Raw genomic sequence first — 20831 nt, forward strand, 5'->3', positions numbered from 1 at the left:
ACAGACTCTTATCGCTGAGCCTACCTGCTGCTAGGAATGTCGACGTAACAAGAAAAAGTTCACTGGTACGATTTTTATCTGTTGACGTAAGTTGTATTTTTTTTTACTAGTGGTATAAGTCACATTTTTTTCTTATCTTATAAACTGTAGAGGTAACTTGAAAATAGAAAGATTCGTTTTATTAAAATTGTTTACAGAGATATACTTTAAAGATAATAAAGTTATTGTGTTATTACTTGCGTTTCAACCTGGGACTATGTGAATGTTTACATTTGATTAGGGTTTGATATAAATGTACCATAATTCTCACTTTCTATCAGTTGATTTGTTTAACCTATTTACAAAATTCTATCAACTCACTCTGTGTGTGTCTCTGGAACAATTTTTCTACCCATTATTTCTCCTACACCCCCCCCCCCCCCATTCTCAGATCAAGTTAAAACTGTTGTAAAATTATGAATCAATAAAAAAACAAGATTACAAAGAGAGCTTGTGTTATCACACAAAATCAGAGGCGGAGGAGACTTATATTAACTCACTCTGTGTGTCTCTCTGGAACAATGTTTCTACCCGTTATTTCTCCTAAACCCCATACCCCCCACTCTCAGATCAAGTTAAAACTTTATACAATTATTTGTTGTCTTTAACAAAAAAAGAATTAATTAAAAAAATTAAGCCAACTTGTTAATTAATTATTGGTAATCTTTTTTTTTTGTTTGGTATCGAAAAAGGGAAATAAATGCTACTTATTGAGATATGTGGTGGTACATGTGAAGTTTTTCCCCTTTTTACTTTTCTTGCACTTTTCATCTCCCACTTCCCATTCTTGGATCAAGTTGAAACTGTTGTAAAATTACGAATCAATTAAAAAAAAAACATTATTACAAAGAGAGTTTTTGTTATCACACAAACTCAGAGGAGGCCCCCATCAAATTCCCAATGTTTTTAAAGAAAATTGGATTTATTTTTCACATAAATGCATACAGTGCAACACGTCGTCTTTGATAAGACTCTTCTAACTCTTCTGGAATAAGCAAAGTAGCGTTAAATTATCACCTAAGATCAGCATGGAAACCTCCCGAGCTAAATCAGTGTGAGCTGATTACCTACTTTCATTGGTTTTTTACTCAAATGTAAAATCCCAATGTTAATTACATTTATTCATTTGGTATTGCACATTTGTTATTGCACATTTACAATAATACTTAATAAACAGACTTAACATCGCATGAACAGGTTATACTTTGTTATACTTCAAATGGTTGTGCTGTATCATTTACACTTAAACTACCATCTAGATGTGTCAAGGCATATTTGGACATATATCTAGAGATTTTATTATTATATTTTCCAATGTGTCTGCTTTTACCAAGTTATAACTTTTCCAACTTGGTTGTCACCCCCACAAAGGCTTGGACTGGTACGGACAGCACACCTCAAACCAGGTACTTGTTAGGGTCTTAAAATATTTATCACTTTCAATATAGTCACTGAGAGTGCTTTTTAAACAATTAAACGAAATAATAATTTTATAATTAAAGCGAATGCGGAATGAATGAATGTAAAAATAGTAATGGAGCTATCAAAATAGCTAATCGACTTAAATTCATTTTTAAAATAAAAACATTTGCTTGTCGGCCTACATATATTTGATTAAAATATTTTAAATTTTAAATGAATAGACTTAATTATGTATGTTTATGTGTTAAAGTATAAAGTAGATCTTGAGTTAGACATAGATCTAGATCTAGACTATTCTTGAATTGAGTTCATCCTGCGCTTGAGTGAAGGCTTTGCTCTGCGCATGCGTGACCTTTTTTTTATTAGATTACGCTATTCATGAATTAAACTATTAGAATATATCTAAACACCGCTTCTCAGCTTTAGGGAACGAATGTATGAAAAATGCTTTAGAAAAACAAATTTGAATGTTAATTTGATTAAAATATGAAATGTACAATAATTAGTATGTTCATGCCTTAAAGTATACAACTATCTTTGCGAAGAGAAGTTCTATCATCTTAGAGCTGAATTAGAGTTTTAGACCTAAGAGTAGAGAGATGTGTAACCTTTCGGGTAAAGTCTAATGAATGAATGTACGTCAGAAATTCTAAATTCGCAGACATAAGGAACGAATTTATTTTAAAATGCTTTTGAAACACAATTCTGCAGCTTAATTTTATTAAATAATGAAATCAATAGACAATATTTTGTAATTTTCATGTGTCAAAGTAAAAAACTATCTGTGCAAAGTCTAGTTTTAAAAATTAGATCTAGATCTAAATCCTTTCGATCTTTTCTCATGTCAACATGGTAAACATGGACTAGATCGATGAAGTTATAATGCTTTTATCAACTTTTTTTTGAGGGTCTTAAGTTTGTTTTAAGGCTGCAATACATACACTATGGTCTAGGTTAGCACCCAAGGAACATTTATGCCAATTTTTATCACGATTGGTCAAACGGTTTTAATTTCTATTCGACACATACATATATACATACATCTATACGCCTTACATTCTACTTTACGGTATAGATATATTTTTTAATTAGTCATAGCGGAAGCATCAAAACATTCGACAGGATATTTGTCATGTTCAAATTAATGGTCTGTTACAGTATTTCGCTCGTTAATTATGTTTAGATTTTTAATCTAATTCTGAAACTTTAATAATAAAAATAAGGCTTGTCTTAGAGTCAGAAGATTAATGAGGAATGCAGTATTTCCCGTTGCTACGCAGCCTCAGCTATGACTCACATATTTTGCCACATCCAGGGCAGGCTTAAACGTTTTTCCTCATTGGTCGATTAAGATTTTCTTTTCGCCATTTGTGTCTGTCCGCGGCAGCAGATTTTCTTTTGGTGTTAAATGTGCATCCCGCGGCCTTTGTAAGTGATCTCTAGCTGTCTGCAGCTACAGATTGAAATATTTCACTAAAATATTGTATAGATGTAATTTTAAAAATGTATAGCTTATCAATGCTAACGTATTCTTTACACAGGATACACCAATACATTTGTAATTTATGGATTTTTTCTCTTTTTATGTAAATCTTCACTTGCATTATATGCTTAACCCTTGAGACACGTGTGGTAGTTTAGCCTCTAAGCAATAGAAATGTAATTCCACTAGCATGCACTCATTGTAAAAAAAAGTTCAGCACTTTAAGGGTTAATGTAACCTGATGCTTATATAATATATTTAAAACAGTTTTATGAATGAAAAAATTAAAGTAAGCAGCGAGTCAGTTTTAGAAAATCAAAATTAGAAAAATGATATAATCGTATATGAGTTAAAATTCTAATTATAGTCAATAAAGTTACCTTTTACAAAGCTAATATTAACTCAATCTGTCTGGTACATATTGTGTACACGTTTTTTTCACACTTGCCATTCTCTGGTCAAGTTACAATTTTGCACATTTATTTATATTTAAAGACAATACACGAAACCTTCACATCATTAACCAAAGTTGATCAATTAATGGTAATAAAATAATTTTTCTTTATAGAAAACCTTGCAGTATTGAGAGCTATGGTAAGGATTTTGCTGTTCTTCTCTTAGACAAGCTTTGTATTCATTAAAGAATGTTTCTTCGCTTGTTTTTTTTTTCATCTTATACAAAATGGCAAAAGCAGCTCTTGATCAACAACCTTCTTAGAAATTATGAATTAACAAAGTATATTTTACCAAGTAGTAAAACTATGCTTTAAGAATGCTGAACACTGTCAGAACACTGTCAGAACACTGTCAGAACACTGTCAGAACACTGTCAGAACACTGTCAGAACACTGTCAGAATGTCGGTCTAAGCTGTCATGAAGCGAAAATATAAATTTTCAAAAATAAGTTTATTGTACTTAGAACATTGGTATCAAAAGAGTTATACAATAAGTTGATAAATTTGGCTGGATGTTTAACTTCGTTACATTATAATTGTTGGCACTTAATAAGATTAAAACAGCAACTAATAGGGTATGTACAACTATAAAATAATGAGAACTACTGTGTGTCAATAAATATGTTCCCACGATGTACACAGTCTTTAGAAACAAACAATATATTTCTTCAAGCAACCATTCCTGAATTTGGACAGTAATACTGAAGTAGTTTTTTCAACTAAAGAGAAGTTTTTACTGTAATAGTGAAATAGTTTATCAACTAAGGATAAGTAGTTAATATAATATTAATTTATAATCTTGTACAATTATGTTTAGTTATTATATTGCACAGTGAAACGATAACAAACCTCTACTTATGAAACGAAAATTGATGCAGTATGTCTGGTACATGTTGAAGTGATTACAAGCATCTCAAATGTATTGAAAACTGATTAAATATGGGAAATATTAATGTGTTTTCATTTCATGACTTTAACTATGAAGTAATACACACATTATTTACATTTATGTGTACATGTACTTATTGGCTTATACGTTTAGCTGTACCATTATACAAAAAGATATTAAATATTATATACATATGGAAACTATGGAGTCATAACATCTAAACGTATGGCCGAAGTAATGGCAAGCTTATACTGCCCCCGCTCTTCTAAGATCTTAGCCTTTATGTTTCAAAAATATGTTAAACTTTAACAAATCATGCATATAACATTTAAAAAAAACGGAAAGGAGAGATATTTAACAGTACTCACTTTCTTCACAAATATGAGAAACTTTTTAGATTACTAAATATTATTTTGCGCATTTATAATTTTTACTAAAGCTTGAAGAGTTTAGGATCCTTTACAAAAAAAGTCTTAGCCAAGACCTGCACTAAATATAATCTAGAAACGCATAATTCCTTTAAGTTAACATAAAGTCTTAAATTTCAAATATTTGAATTGTCGTAGTCATTTTCTTGCGGGGTTCGAACATTCTGAATTACTTTCTCGTAAGCGTCATCGTTTGTGTCCACTAGAAACTGTACAGTGTTAATTACGTCATAGGTGTGCTCCAGACTATCAGGTGAGTCATAAGTGTACATTTTGTTGTGACCAGATGCAGACGTGGACTTTCCGATAGGAAGATCAGTGTTGGCAGATGTTAAAGGCTTAGTAAATATATTCGGCTTCATGTTCTGCCCGTCCAAAGCACACACTTTTGATAGCATGTCTGCTATTTCAGGCGGGCTCAAGTTAGTGGTTGATTGTAGATCTTCAAATGCAATGTGGGAAGAGAAAATAAATGTTATGTATAAAACGTATTGTTGTTATACGAAAGGTTGTCATATTTAGAGTGAGTTTTAAATACTCTTTTACTACCAGGTGCAGAACCTGGCATGTGTAATCAAGCGCAGACGATACAGATTTATTCTTGTGTAAAGGCGCTTCTTTTGCTTCTGAGAGAAATACCTAGCAGGTAATGTAAAGCGTTTTTTCGTATTTACGCAACACTATCTCTCCACCTCCTTCTCTCCGGGGGATTAAGTTACCAAAATAAAAGCGTCGAAATTAATTACTAGAAAAGTTATGTCCAATTTAGGTCCCTCAGCCTATAAATGTCCAAAATGCGGTTCCATTTGGTTCTGTAAATTTCTGCCAAAGGTACATAATGACATTATTGAAGCCCAGTTCCATTCCTATTTTTTTATGTGACGCGATCAGCGTTCCGTTAAGAAAAAGGTTTGGGAGATCTTGTGAACGCTGCCTGAATCGTTAAGCATTTTGCTTCCGAACCTGGGGTCCTGGGTTTAAATCTCGGTGAAGACTGAGATTTTGAATTTCGGGATTTATTAGGCGCCCCTGAGTCCATCGAACTGTAATGGTTACTTGACTTAAATTGGGGAAACTAAAGGCGGTTGGTCGTTGTGCTGGCCACATGACACCCTTCTCATTAACCTTTAGCTAAAAAAAAAGGTGATCTTAACATCATCTGCCCTAAAGATCGAAAGGTCTGAAAGGGAAACATTTTTTTACTTTCTATGATGCGATCCACAGCATATATTTTGAAACTTTACGCAGCATCAAGCTAAGAAAGAAAATGTTAGGCACTACTGCTAACTTGCATTTTCTTTACGACACTTCCTTCAACTGTTTAGATACCGAATGTATGGACAGATGTTATGGACATATGGTGTTTATTTCCTGGTCTTGTGGAATGATGAAACCATGAGCTTTTCTGTCATAATTTAACTTTATGTCCCATGTAGATGGGATTTGAACCGGAGACGACTCAGAGATTTCAAAAGGTAAAGACGTGTTGTTTTTTTAGTTCGACTTTGTTTAAAATATTATTTCATATAAATAATACTACGTTTATATCTCATCTCAAACTTAATTTATATTGTTAATACAAATTATATTAATTTTTTGTTTAAAAGAGAAGTAAGCTCAAGTTATTTAAGTTCTATTAATAAAAATATAACACGCCTATAGTGGTTTAGTTGTACTAACAAATTTCTGCTACAATCAAACGACCGAATTACAGCAATAGGCAACCCATGGAGAGAGAAAGAGAGAGACGGAGATCAAAACGAATGGTCCACCCTAGATCCCTAGATCTAAGGCCTTGAAAGAACCCGATTGGTAATTTTAGTGAATGGTTAAAGTTAATCTCTAAAACAAAGAAAACCAAGCCTACTTTTTTCCTTGCTACCGTTAGCCAAAGCATAATTAGCCTCTCGGACAAACATCCCACATTTCTATCCTTACATAAATGAAATGTAAAAGTGCAGGCCGATACCATTAGGATGTGTGCATGTGGTCCATTTATAGACAAAGTTGCTAACACTTGGGTAGTATAAAGGGTATGTTAGATTTAGTCATTGTTACACGGCAACTAAGCTAACACGCCTACTTGGCTATTACATGTACGTCGACCTTACTGAATCTTGTAATTTAAAAAATGTCAAAGTGTTTTTGATTAAATATTTATATCCTTTATAAATCAATAGTTTTTTTTTTTTTAATTATGAAAAGCATTAAGTATTTTAGAATGGGACTGCACTTCATTAATAAATAAATATTTATATTTTCATGTACATTTAAAGAGCAAGTAATTAATCTGTGTAATGCCAAAATTGAAAACATATTAGTAATGATAATATGTACAAAATATGTAGCACTTTACCTTCTGTTTTAGGGGATGATTTAGATGCAATTGTGCCTTGAACTGATTGTGTCTCCAGGATACTGCAACACAGAGATGTATACGTTTTTTAAAAATATAACCACATATTACTGAATATTTTTAAAATGTAAACTAAAGATTGTGTTTTGTTTTGTTTTTATTTCGTGTAAATACATTGTTCGCAGAGGTTCTAAAAATGATCAAATTATATTACCCTTTAGATAGAGATTTCTTTCGATTCCTTGAGCATATAACAAACACTATGATAACAGCTGCAGGGGCAGCAACCCAACCAACAACAGCTACAGCTATGATCCCTGTGTTTGAGTTGTCTTCACTTGTATTCTCTATGAAATAACAACATTAACAAAAATTATTATTTTTTCCCTTTTTAATATAAACAGATATATACACAAGGAGAGAACAATGTTGCTGGATCATGTGGAAATATATAACGATATCTAAATATGTTTAGAATCAAGAATTTTTATCAAGAACAATATCTGTAGTCAAACATCCATAACATTCACAGGAAATAATAGTGTACTATTACAATGCCAAAAATAGTAAATGTCACAGATAATAAGGTTGATCTTAACGTTAACAGACGACTAGAAGGTTACGATGGTGTATTAAGTAATGATACGATGAGCACAAAAAAAAGAAATGTTTGTAAAAGACTGCATCTGATACCTGATAGTAAATATGTCGTCAAAACAAATGTCGACATCACGTTTACTACTCTATCCGACGGGTTACATATGATTCTAGATAGTTCCGGTCAGATGGAATTAAATGTGGATTAAACAATACAGACATAGCTATGCGGTTTTTGATTAATATTTTAAAAAGCCTAAGAATTGGCTGCTTGGTGTGTGTATTTTATGTTAAGCGAATGTTGCTTGTTTCTACACAACATTCGCCTTGTGGTTCATTGCAAATTTTTATTCTGTCTAATCTCATTAAAATTATATCTTATCTTCTTATCTTATATGATACAGACGTTACTTCAAAAAAGATGATTACGTCATACGCGTCATGCATTTAGTCATGCATATTAACCAATGACCTAAATTCCGCCAAGACACTAGTTTTCATGGCTAGCTCAGGCAACCCATTCCTTGCTCTAATAGCGCTAAGGAATAAGTAGCTTTTGTACAAATTTGTCCTAGCAAATGGGATGAGTAATGTGACTTTATCTTTGTGTCTTTCAGAGTATTTTATTAAATTTTGTTTTTGTATTTGAAGATTATGGTTCAGTGCTTTATGTATAATTGCTACTTTACTTTTGACTATCCTGTCCTGAAGGCTTTCTAAATTTAGTGATTTTACTAAAGGTGTTACTCTAGTCAAATGTGAATATTCGTTTGTTATAAATCTCACTGCTTTATTTTGTGTCTGTTCTAGTTTCTTAATGTTTTCTTGAGTTGAGGGGTCTCAAACAGAGGATGCATATTCTATTATTGGCCTAAACAAGGTTAAATAACATTTTAGTTTTATGTTCTTATTTGATTTATAGAAATTTCTTCTAATAAACCTTAATGCTTTGTTTGATTTTTTTTAGTTTCATAAATTTGTTTTTGTTTTTTTTTTGTTACACTTAATAACTGACATTTTTTTGGGTGGAAAGACATGCTCCAATTTGATTCCCATTTCTGTAATTCATCTAATTGTCTTTGTAAAATTTCTGTGTCTTGTGTTGTTTTTATTGTTCTATCGTCTACTTCCTGAAGTAATGCAATTTGGTAAATCATTTATGTAAATTAAAAATAGTAGTGGACCCAAGACTGTAACTTGTGGTACACATGAGTTTGCTGTTATCGGTGTTGATTTAGAGCCATTTATTATTACTGTTTGTTCTCTCCCTATCAGAAAATTTTTAATCCACTGTGTAGGCAGTAGGCCTATAAAAATGTCTAGGCTAGAAATAATGCTGCTCTAAAAAGTTAATCAATCACATAATTTTAATAATAATCCAGTTTGCAGGAATAAAAATATTTGACTAAAATAAAAAGAAACAAAAATCATACTTAAGAAAAAAAAATGTCAAAACTTACCCTGAAAATCTGGATCATTCGTATTCTGATTTTGTTGACAAGTGTAACTTGCTGTGGAAGTACTTTCCCGTGCACAGATAAGGTCCGGAAACTCACACATTTTCTCAGTTGAAGGATCACACAGTTGTCCTCTCTTGAGGGCTGTAAAAAAAACACTTCAAGAAACATTGCAATAGAAAGGATTATAATGTTTGCAATGGGAAGTTATTAATTAACGATAATAAAAAGTTACTCCTTAAAAAAAAGCATTAGCTCTTTTGTAAAGAAGGGTAATGATATATATATAAAAAATGTGTATATATATATATATATAGATAGATAGATAGATAGATAGATAGATAGATAGAGAGAGAGAGAGAGAGAGAGAGATAGATAGATAGATAGATATGATTTTAAGTTTCGAGAGACGATATTCTATCTTTGCATCTTCTTATGTTACTAAAGAGGCATATTCTTGATAAACACAAGGAGCCGTAGCATTTCCATCCTTCCCTCTACTACTGTTGTGTATGGCATTTAGAATCTGCAATCTTCTGAAGTTTATATTCAGAAATTTAAGCAAATTTGAGCTTATATAAAATATTTAAGGCACACTTGAATTTGGATGGATCCATGACTTAGCAGTAGGCTTATCCGCGATGTACTAAGTTGACATAAGACGTGAATGCAATAATTCTCTTTCTCCATCTCATTTGTTTTGTTCCAAATGTTCTAGAAACATGGAGTACTTATAAAACATATTTAAATGTATACTTACCACTGTAACAGCCTTGTTTGGTAGTGTTATAATAATATCCAGACTGACAACCACATCTTCGGCGTATGCATGTCATTGTTTCTTTACATTCATCAGTTTGAGTGCATTCGTAGCCTTTGGTCAGTCCTTATAGACGAAAATGTTAAAATGTAGGGAACGCAAAACTAGTTTTCAAAAACAAAAGTCTTAGAATTTTTTTTTTTGAGGGGGGGGGGGTGTATTCAAAGTGGACTATAAGAGTGAAAGGACTAATTATTAAAAGCGCCTGAGTTTTTTAAATGAGAATGTCGTAATGAGAATCTCGTAAAGAGAATATCGTAATGAGAATCTCGTAATAAGAATCTCGTAATGAGAATCTCGTAATGAAAATCTCGTAATGAGAATCTCGTAATGAGAATCTCGTAATAAGAATCTCGTAATGAGAATCTCGTAATGAGAATCTCGGTCTAGGTTTGGTATTGTGTTTTGTAAACGTGCATGCTATTTGTGTTTATCCTGGCCACATTCCTTCGTTAAGTATTAGTTGAAAAGAAATAAACCAAAAAACACTACATCAATTCTTGAACAGTAGAAATTAAATGATTGTGTAAAAATCTTAATGTAAACAAAGAATACAAATTTCAATGAAAGGACTAGCACAAAAAGAAATGAAACGATCAAATTGACAGAAAAAACAAATTTAAAAATGTTCCATTTACTTGGTTCGCAAGACTTAGACAAAGTGTTTAGATAATAGTGGCCCAAACAAACACAGACTCCATTGACACAACTTGACTCGTCAGAACATTTGTAAAAGCTACTGCAGGTATTGCCTGGAGCTTGTTCTGTTGACAAAAGTTGTCGTTTATAATGGGAGACTATTTAAATAGTAACGTATTAATTTGACCCCAAAAAAAATCTCTGACCTTTATTAATACTTTTAATATATTATTTATTTATGTATTTAGGAAAAAAAACACAAATAATTCACAAGTTATGGTTAGTATATTAAATCAATATTTTTTAGCCACTGCTATATCATTTGTATGAAATATCAATACTAAGTGGGCTTATATTGTGTATTCATTGCAATCTTATTTCGTTTCTCGGAATATATCACCACATGTATTCTTTTGAGACTCCATTCATTTACTTAATAAGTCACTTACTTTTCTCGTCACAACATTTTTGTGCTTAAATGCTATAGGGGACCTTCTTTGGATCTTACTACATAGGCAAACAATTGTCAATATCATTCCATATCACGCTTTAAGTTTGTGTTGCATCGTTTAAAGAATGTAGAGAGAATCTCTTAATGATAAAAATGTAAACACATGGCAGGTACTTGCGAAACAATTAGACACTAAAATAACCAATACGTCTAAAGAAAAATAAGTAAATAGTTATATTTCATTAGATAAACTCAAGAATTGGCGGTACCTCGATTATATCAACGTGTGTTGGTCAACATTTAATAGTTACTTTTCATTAAAAAATAAAACCTTTCTATAAGATAAGCCCTTCTGTTAATAGATCTACTTACTTGTTACTATAGCTAATTTAGACTGTACAGATTTATTATTGTAATAATCATCTCCTGGTATGTTTGTGGTGATAGTAAAATTGTAGACTCGTCCAGGTGACAGACCATCTATGTAGAGTTCACTTGCATTTGTCAAAACATACATTTGTCCCCATTCAACAGTGAACAATAAATTAGACTTCCATGTTTGCGTGGTCCATTTTAGAAGTATTGAATCTGTTTTGACCTGGGAGTCACTGGAAACTGCAGCCTGCACAGTGCCGTCTAAAGAAATGAATACAAACATAGCTCAAACCAAGTTAAACTTGTTATGAATTAGTGTTTATAGAAAAGGGAGTCTAAAGATCAGCTCAACAATACATGGATTACATTGCATACCGAAAAGTTGTCTCCTTACAAGAACCTTTATCTCTGCTCTAAAGCTTTCGGCATCATTTCCGTCATACAGTTTAACCATAATATTAAAATACAAAAACAAAACCTAATAAATATTCAGAAAGAGACAAAGATAACGGCACATGTATTCCTTGTTCCATATGCTAGGACATTTTTTTGTACAAATACTCATCTATCCTAGTTTTATTAGAGCGCGAAATGGGTTGCCTGAGTCAGCCAGGAGAAGCAATGACTTGGCAGAGTTTAAGTCATTGTTTAACATGCATGACTAGATTCACCACGGGACACTTGTTTTGAGCAAACTTCTGTATTTTATAAGATAAGACAAGATAAGATAAGAATATACAATATCCCAAATTTAAATCTATTACCACTAGCAATATACCCTGACACTAAATAAGCAAAAACAAAAGTAATGGAAAGGGAAGAAATTAGCACTTACACTTATATCTCTAAAATGTAGAAGTTATTTGCCTTAGTCACCAATAATTATTTGACTAATTGGTTGATTTCGTTTTATAGATTCATGTTTTGTTAGTTACAATGAATAATCTTTCCAAGTTTCAACATGATCTGAGAATGTATGTACAATTTTCTAATTTCAAAAACCTACATATGTAACAATATCTTTGAAAACTGAAGGGTTAATTTCCCTTGTTTGTATCAAACCAAATAATGAATTAGCAGTACCTAATTGACTAATTGTTGTTTTTTGAATTGATTCAGGTCTTGTCTATGCCGATCTATAATTCTGCAAAGTTTCAACCTGATTACAGAATGGGTATGAGAGGAATAACGTGTTCACATATTTTACCAGACAGACAGAGTGACTATATATAAGCTTTAATTAAAGGCAGTATTCTTGTGTCTCAAATCAATGGTTCTATCCAAAAAAACAACTATTTTTGAAATGACAAATGATATGCTTACTAGGCAGACAATGAGACGCATTAAAGTACGTGTCGCTAGGGCAGAGACATGTCTTGGTAAAGGTTCTCTCAGATGTACACACAAAAGGAGTTAAACATTCTCCAGAAGAGGAACACGACACGCCATGAGCAAGTTCTGAAAAGCAATAAAACATTTTTTTTTGCATATAGACAATGACTTTATTCACACACACACACACACAAACAACATACCTTAAATATGTAATAAATCGCAAGTGCTGTTTTAAATACCTCTTTAAGACTGTGTGATCTAATGGACTCAGAAGGCACCACAAGATCCAGCAATTAAAATTCTGGACTCCACCAGGATTTGAACCCGGGACCCCGGGGTCAGAAGCCAAGCATTTTACCTCTCAACTACTCAGCCTCCTCGTAAGTGTTGTATATTAAAATAAATATTTATAATTATGTACTATATGACCAACAACTGCCGTTACTTTCCCAAAAGTATATCAGCTATACATTAGATGTGAGCAGACATAAGGACGTCAAAAAAAAATCTGAAAGCTGAACTCGTTTCTCTCTAGCTACACAAGCAAGGAAGGCGCTTAGCCACTCAGCCACCTGGCCCATAAATTGAGTATAGTGCATAGATTTTCTCAATAATGGAACATTTTTGTCTAATCACATATTATACATTTTTTAAATTAACTCACCACCTTCGACAGACCTTACTTCCACTACAGTCCAAAATAACTTACGATAGTGCTTGTGACGAACCGTTTTAGCTCACTCAAGATATCACTCAGGTCTAAGCATTTAATTAATTTATTTACTCGCTATTAATCATAAATTTTATTAATTTAGCCAATCAAGCGCTAAAAACACAGCCACCACCCCTCCAATCCAACCCCACCCCCTTTGGCAGCGATGTCACATTTAACTATCCCACCTTGACACGTGCCACACTAGACTCTTGACAAGAGTACGCTCCCCTTTTCCTATCTTGGCAAACATCCGTTGACCCCCCCCCCCCTTGTTGGGAGCGGCTGGTCACTTCAAAGTGCCCATTCAACTCAACGCCTCGGGCAACGCTGTTCGTCTAGCACTAGCCATTATCAAGGTATAATCTCCCTTGATTTTGGCCGAGCTCCGATAATCTCCCCTTCATAATCCACCTGGCCACCTGGGCTGATTTCCTGGACTTTCAACTCGCGCCTTCGCGCAATGTCTATCTCCCGGAAACTCTCGTCACGGTCAAGCGTGGACCCCCATTGTCAAAGACGTCAGATAGTCTAGACCACCTTTGCACCTATCTCCCGCCACTCACCCCCCCCTTTCTATCCACGTGTATATGGACAAACTTCATCGTCCGATCTCATTCACGCTGGAGAGCCCACAGGGAGCACATCTAACTCTTGCTTGAGCTCTAGACTATTTTCATTCCCTTATTTCACTTTGGATTGGTGGTATGTAACTTAGTAAAGTGCTTGAGAACCATTTTACTTAGTAATGTATATATGTATATTTGTGCATTTATTACTACATTACTTGTGTATATATTGTGAATACATGCAGGAACTATGTAATCAGATTACGACACTTAAAGAGACAAATAAAAATGCAGTTTTTTGGATTATGGGTGATTTCAACCTACCTGATATAAATTGGAAAACACTAACCATAGATAAACACCAAAACCTTAAGGACATAAATGAGCTTTTCATAGAAACTTTACACAACCTAAGTTTAGATCAAATCATTAAAAAGCCAACTAGATTAAACAACACATTAGATCTCTTCTTAACCAACAGACCTGGATTAGTAGTTGATTATGATATTATCCCTGGTCTATCAGACCATGAGATCATAAAAATACACAGTCAGATAAAAGCAGTAGCCAATATAAAACCCAAAAGAAAAATCTTACTCTGGAATAAATGTAACCTAACACAACTACACCAAGCTGCATTAAACTTTCAACAAACATTCTTATTAGAAAAAGACATTAACCAACCAGTCGATGACCTCTGGAATTTCATTAAAAACCATCTTAAAAGCATTATAGAAAATCAAATACCAACTAAATACACATCAAACAAAATAAATAAATGCTGGTTTAATAATAGACTAAAGAAGCTTTGTAAACAGAAGGAAAACCTATATAGAAAATTTAAAGAAACTAATGCAGAAAGAGTTTACAAAAAGTATATAAAAATTAAACACTTAACCCAAAAAGTAAGCAGACAGCTGCAGAGTGAATACATAAACAATGTAATATCTAAAGACAACAACAAAAACCTATGGTCATACATTAAGTCTAAGAAAATGGAAACAACAGGCGTAGCGCCATTAAAAGATGAACATAACATAATACATAATGATAATGAAACTAAAGCAAACATTCTAAACAAATACTTTGCATCAGCATTCTCAGCCCCAGGAGACAAAGACATATTACTGAATTTGAACCAAGTAGACAACATAGAAGATATAGTAGTACAAGAAAATGGAATTCAAAAACTATTAGCCAACACCAAACCAAATAAAGCTTCTGGACCTGATGGTATTCCAGCTAGATTACTCAAAGAACTAAGTAATGAGCTAGCCCCAGTGTTCAAAATACTCTTTCAGGCTTCACTTAACCAGGGCAGAGTACCAAAGGACTGGAAAGAAGCTAATGTCACCCCCCTATTTAAAAAAGGAGAAAAATCTGACCCAGGAAACTACAGACCAGTATCACTTACCAGCATCACATGTAAAATCCTAGAACACATAATATGTAGCAACATCATAAACCACTTAGACAAACATAATGTCCTCACACCATACCAACATGGCTTTAGGAAATATAGATCATGTGAAACACAACTAATAGGACTAATTGATGATTTTTCAAAAGGTTTAGATAATAGCGAACAAATAGATGCTATCTTACTAGATTTTTCTAAGGCTTTTGACAAAGTTCACCACCATAGTTTGCTTAAAAAATTAAAATATTTCGGCATTAATGGTCCACTGCATCAGTGGATTAAAGACTTTCTGATAGGGAGAGAACAAACTGTAATAATAAATGGCTCTAAATCAACACCGATAACAGTAAACTCAGGTGTACCTCAAGGAACAGTCTTGGGTCCACTACTATTTTTAATTTACATAAATGATTTACCAAATTGCATTACTTCAGGAACAAAAGTCAGATTATTTGCAGACGATTGCATAATATATAGAACAATAAAAACAACACAAGACACAGATATTTTACAAAGAGAATTAGATGAATTACAGAAATGGGAATCAAATTGGAGCATGTCTTTCCACCCAGAAAAATGTCAGTTGTTAAGAGTAACAAAAAAACTAAAACAAATTAATTCCACTTATCTTATCCATGGCAAACCAGTAACACAGACTAAAAACGCAAAATACCTAGGTGTTATAATAAATGAAAAACTGTCATGGAATCCACATATTGATGAAACTACAAAAAAATCAAACAAAGCATTAGGATTTATTAAAAGAAATTTCTATAAATCAAATAAGAACATAAAACTAAAATGTTATTTAACCTTGGTTAGGCCAATAATAGAATATGCATCCTCTGTTTGGGACCCTTCAACTCAAGAAAACATTAAGAAACTAGAACAGACACAAAATAGAGCAGTGCGATTCATAACAAACGAATATTCACATTTGACTAGAGTAACACCTTTAGTAAAATCACTAAATTTAGAAAGCCTTCAGGACAGAAGGATCAAAAGTAAAGTAGCAATAATACATAAAACACTGAACCATAATCTTCAAATACAAAAACAAAATTTAATAAAATACTCTGAAAGACACAAAGATAAAGGCACATTCCTCGTCCCATATGCTAGGACAAATTTGTACAAATACTCCTTCTTCCCTAGTGCTATTAGAGCATGGAATGGGTTGCCTGAGCTAGCCAGGAAAACCAGTGACTTGGCAGAATTTAAGTCATTGGTTAATATGCATGACTAAATGCATGACGCGTAGGACGTAATTATCTTCTTTTTTGAAGTAACGTCTGTATTATATAAGATAAGATAAGATTGTGCATTCTTATCATGGATGATGTAAGTAGATTACTGTATACTTATATTTTATATCATGACCTTAATGGCTAAATGTTCAAACCAGCTGGGCTAGAGTTTATTAACAATTCTTACCAGATGTATTTAGCTCTTTAACTATTATTGTTTTAACTCTGATATATTAGCGCTCAGCACGAGCCTTCAACGTGGTATCATTGATTAATTCCTTGGCAGGGAATTATCCAAACATTTATGTAAACATGTCTTATTACTGAGTATGTATTTACTTATGCTCTATGTTTACTTATGTGAGAGCATGGGCGAGTATCAGACGTTGATCTCCCCTTCCCCTTTCATCTCATTTATCTAAGCGATATAGGTACTTGCTACTCACCGTGATTGGTGAACGACACTTGTATTACTTATCATATATCACTTATTATTGTTTGTTATTTCCCTTTATGGGAGTCCCCATTATTATTGTTATCTCCCTTGATGGGACACTATATTCGTTTGTTAGGTCCCTTTGATAATTATGAAACTAGCTTATAGTTTCTATACATCATTCTGAAGATGTCCTTCACGGAAAGGCATCTACCTCCCAGTGTTATCATTATGGCTAAACCGACGCATACATCATATCGTTGCAGCTTTTATCTATAGGCTACATCCGCCTGAAATCTTAGCAACCTAAAGCTGATAACAGATTTGCTGACACCAGATCTGCAGACATCAGTTCTACTCATCCTTCAAGAGTCCAAGTAACAACGCTAGCCACAGACTCGTCACTGGCTTGACTGATTGGTAGACGCAGCTTAGCTCTGCAACCATACAAGTTGGACTGCAACCGGAGCCTGGATCTACTACGCCAGCCCACTAGCAGACAGCATCAGTACCAGCCACACCCGTCTCACCAGTGCAGCACAGGACCAAAAGCTAAGCAACCAGCCTAATGACACTCAGACCACTTGGTTCTAATATCTGATGATGATAGTCTCCTATATATGTAAATACGCTAGTTTCCATACTAGCAACTGTACAGCATTTCACCTTTCATTATCTTATTTTGTATAATAAACTGTACATAAGTTTACATCTAAAAATAGCATTTGTTGCCTGCATTATAACGCTGTGCTTGTAGTTTATATGTGCAAGTAAGGATTCTCAAACTATAAAATCCCCTAGACACCCAAAACGGCCAATACTTTAATCCGACTTGTCACAGTGCTGAACACCAGAAGAGAACAGTGCACTATTTTCACTGTTAAAGAGCTCACAGCTCAGCAGTAAAAAGCTGGCTAGAAGAAGAAGAAATTTACTCACTAGCTAGACATGTTGTATTGTTGTAATAACTATTGGCAGAACATCGACACGAATTCGCAGTACATTCTAAATGTTGTTGACACTGGCCAGTACTCGTACAAGTATTTCCGTATGCAAGTCCTGGAAGTAATGAGAAAGCATTTTTATATCAATAAAAGTTACTATGAATTTTTAAAATTATATTTTTTTTTCATTATCATCTCCGGAGGTTTCTATTATTTCTGGAGTATTGCCGTTTCTTGTTTATGTCTCTCTTTCTTTCTTTCTTTCTAGCTTTCTTATTCTGCCCATCTCTCTCTCTCTTTCTAGAAGTCTGTTTTAACCTTTTCTCTTTATTTGTGAGAGCCAAAACAATTTTGAATAGAATTGTCATCAGATCCACGGGACAAAGAGATGAGACTCAATCAGCTATTTAGAAAGCTGCACTATCCTTAGTCTCAACAGTTTACTGCAACTCAAGCGAACCCCAGAGTTAACTGCCTGCGAATACGAAATGGTCAAGTATTGATGCATATTAAATCTAGCAACTTACTAAGTCTGCATATTGAATTACTTAGGTCATAATAATGACTTGTCAAACAGCCACATCGTGATTGTAGACAGGAGAGGCCAGGAGCACAATGCCCTGTGCTATTGCAATTATTTCCATAAGTTATTCCTGTTGAGCAAATTTCGATATTTAAAGTGTCAACACGACATAGTTGTTTGTATATATCGAAGTTATTTAATTTTATTTATAACATGTTAAATTAGAATGTTTATTAGAATGTTTATTAAAAAGTAAAGTTAAGTTCCCCTGTGGTCTATAGGTCATCTGTTTCTGTGGCCTACGGTTAACGAGGGTGTCATGTGGCCAGCACAACGAGCAACCGCCTTTACTTTTACCCAACTAATGTCAGTTACCCATTAGAGCTGTGTGGACTCAGAGGCGCCCGAAGATCCGAAATTAAAAAGCCTAGTCTTCACCAGGATTTGAACCCCGGTCTCCGGTTCGGAAGCAAAGGGCTTTACCGCTCAGCCACCGCGCCTCAGAATGTTTATTAGCTATATAAATAATTTTAAAATAAATTGTGATATTTTGTCATGTCATTGTGCTTATTAAAAGGGAAAAAAAGAAGCCTTTAGTTTCTTCTCTTCCGACAAATGACTTCAAAGCTAAACTACATTGATGAATGCAAGAGACTTCCTATTTATTCTCTTAGCGGTAAACAATCGTAACACTGCAGTTCATACTAAAACTGTCTTTATACGACGTTGTATCCAAGTCAGAATATTTATAATAATTAGTTCAGCATTTCATGTGGCTACGCAGACCCATTTAAGACCTACATATTTTGCCACCTTTGATACAGATAAAGACGTTGTACGCCGTGGAACCAAAATATAAATCTTATTTCACATTGCATGCTGAATTTTCAGTTTTCAGACAGAAGGGAAAGATGTAAATGTACTTTTAAAAATATATCACCATATTTGTCGGAAACGAAATAAAATAATTGTTCCACACGTTCTACTTACTGGGTTTGCAAATTCGAAGAGATTGATCGTAATATTGAGAACTTGAACAGCTGCAAACTCCTGAGTTGCAATCTAAATCATCTACACAGTAGGAATTTGTGCAATTCTTTCCAAAACCTAACCCTGTTCAGGATACTAAAGATTTAGAATTAATATTGAACACCTTTTAATTCTATCGGTAGATTTTATAGCAAATTTTAACTTTTTTTGAAATGTGAAAGCATGTTTTAAGTCCGCATCGTCATAGTTTACAATCCTTAATTGAAAGTAATGTATTTGACATTTTGCGACTAAAAGATATTTTGGTGTTCAACTTAATCATAAATATGGCTGATTAAAAAGAAAGAAATATTCACATTTAATTACAGTTTCATTAAAATCAATTTAGAAATATAAAAATGTATGTCTGCGGCAAAACTTTTCAAAACAAAACCTTCCAAAACAAAACAAATCTGCACAGATATAGAATAAAAAACAAATTTTATAGAGACAGTAGCGTCCTCTACTTACCACTTTTACAAACTCTAGTGCTACTATTGTAATACTGACTCGTTAAGCAACGACATTTAGAATCACGACAAACTAAACCTTCAAGACATTCTTCTGAAAATGGGCAGGATGAGCCGTAAGTTACTCCTGAAACCAAAGACATGAAGAAAAAAAACTTTCATTAAACTAAAAACTATAAAATATAAAAGTATTACACTAATTTCAAATAAAAAAATAATGTGATTTGGAGAGAAATTGAAAAATGTCATCCAGTGCGATTAGCAGAACTCACATATAAATAAAGGGGAGGGGATAGATAGCAAGTCATTACCATTTGATAGGAAATCACCCGCTTAGAAATGTGTACTAGTTGCTTGCAGTGATTAGTGTCGGTATAACTTACGAGATTCGCAAAGTCCGTTAGAAGGATTATACAAAAGTGTTGATGGACATGAACAGTGGCCAAATGAACACGTCAGTTCTGATGTACACACGTCGGCTGTGGTACAAATGTTGCCATGTCCGAGTCCTACAATGTCAAAATAAAGCAAAAAAGATGTGAACGTGAAGTGGACAGCACAGGTAAAACAAGTAAATGATTAGCCAGAGTAAGAAAAACAATCATTCTGGTAGGGAAACAACACGAAAGAATGGTGTCAAGATTTTTTATAGAATTGATATCATATGTTTTATATACAATGTTCAATATGTAATCTCCTAATGCTCTCTTTTGGTCTCGTGTCTACTTCTAAAC

The 20831-nt window shown here is 33.5% G+C and overlaps 1 protein-coding gene and 1 long non-coding RNA gene across 3 annotated transcripts in view; one reads left to right on the plus strand and one right to left on the minus strand.

Moving 5' to 3' along the window:
• LOC129926952 (uncharacterized) lies at positions 1–7197 on the plus strand. 2 transcript variants are annotated; one of them, XR_008778667.1, is made up of 4 exons: positions 1–86; positions 5270–5363; positions 6043–6192; positions 7086–7197. It is a non-coding gene; the product is annotated as an uncharacterized LOC129926952 (long non-coding RNA). The 2 variants fall into 2 exon arrangements; XR_008778668.1 differs by lacking the exon at positions 1–86 and adding an exon at positions 3486–3538.
• Positions 3833–20831, minus strand: part of LOC106075055 (uncharacterized) — a 27542-nt gene continuing 10543 nt past the window's right edge. Inside the window, exons 8-20 of the mRNA XM_056033743.1 lie at positions 20481–20606; positions 20099–20224; positions 19589–19711; positions 18603–18728; positions 18071–18190; positions 12736–12870; positions 11410–11673; positions 10586–10711; positions 9888–10013; positions 9131–9271; positions 7288–7420; positions 7074–7135; positions 3833–5159 (exon numbers count right to left, since the gene is read on the minus strand). Coding sequence (XP_055889718.1) covers positions 4834–5159; positions 7074–7135; positions 7288–7420; positions 9131–9271; positions 9888–10013; positions 10586–10711; positions 11410–11673; positions 12736–12870; positions 18071–18190; positions 18603–18728; positions 19589–19711; positions 20099–20224; positions 20481–20606 — 1934 coding nt within the window. The 3' untranslated portion in view covers positions 3833–4833. The remainder of the gene's footprint in view (positions 5160–7073; positions 7136–7287; positions 7421–9130; positions 9272–9887; positions 10014–10585; positions 10712–11409; positions 11674–12735; positions 12871–18070; positions 18191–18602; positions 18729–19588; positions 19712–20098; positions 20225–20480; positions 20607–20831) is intronic.

Source organism: Biomphalaria glabrata, chromosome 6, assembly GCF_947242115.1.
Source record: "Biomphalaria glabrata chromosome 6, xgBioGlab47.1, whole genome shotgun sequence".
Classification (NCBI taxonomy): domain Eukaryota; kingdom Metazoa; phylum Mollusca; class Gastropoda; family Planorbidae; genus Biomphalaria; species Biomphalaria glabrata.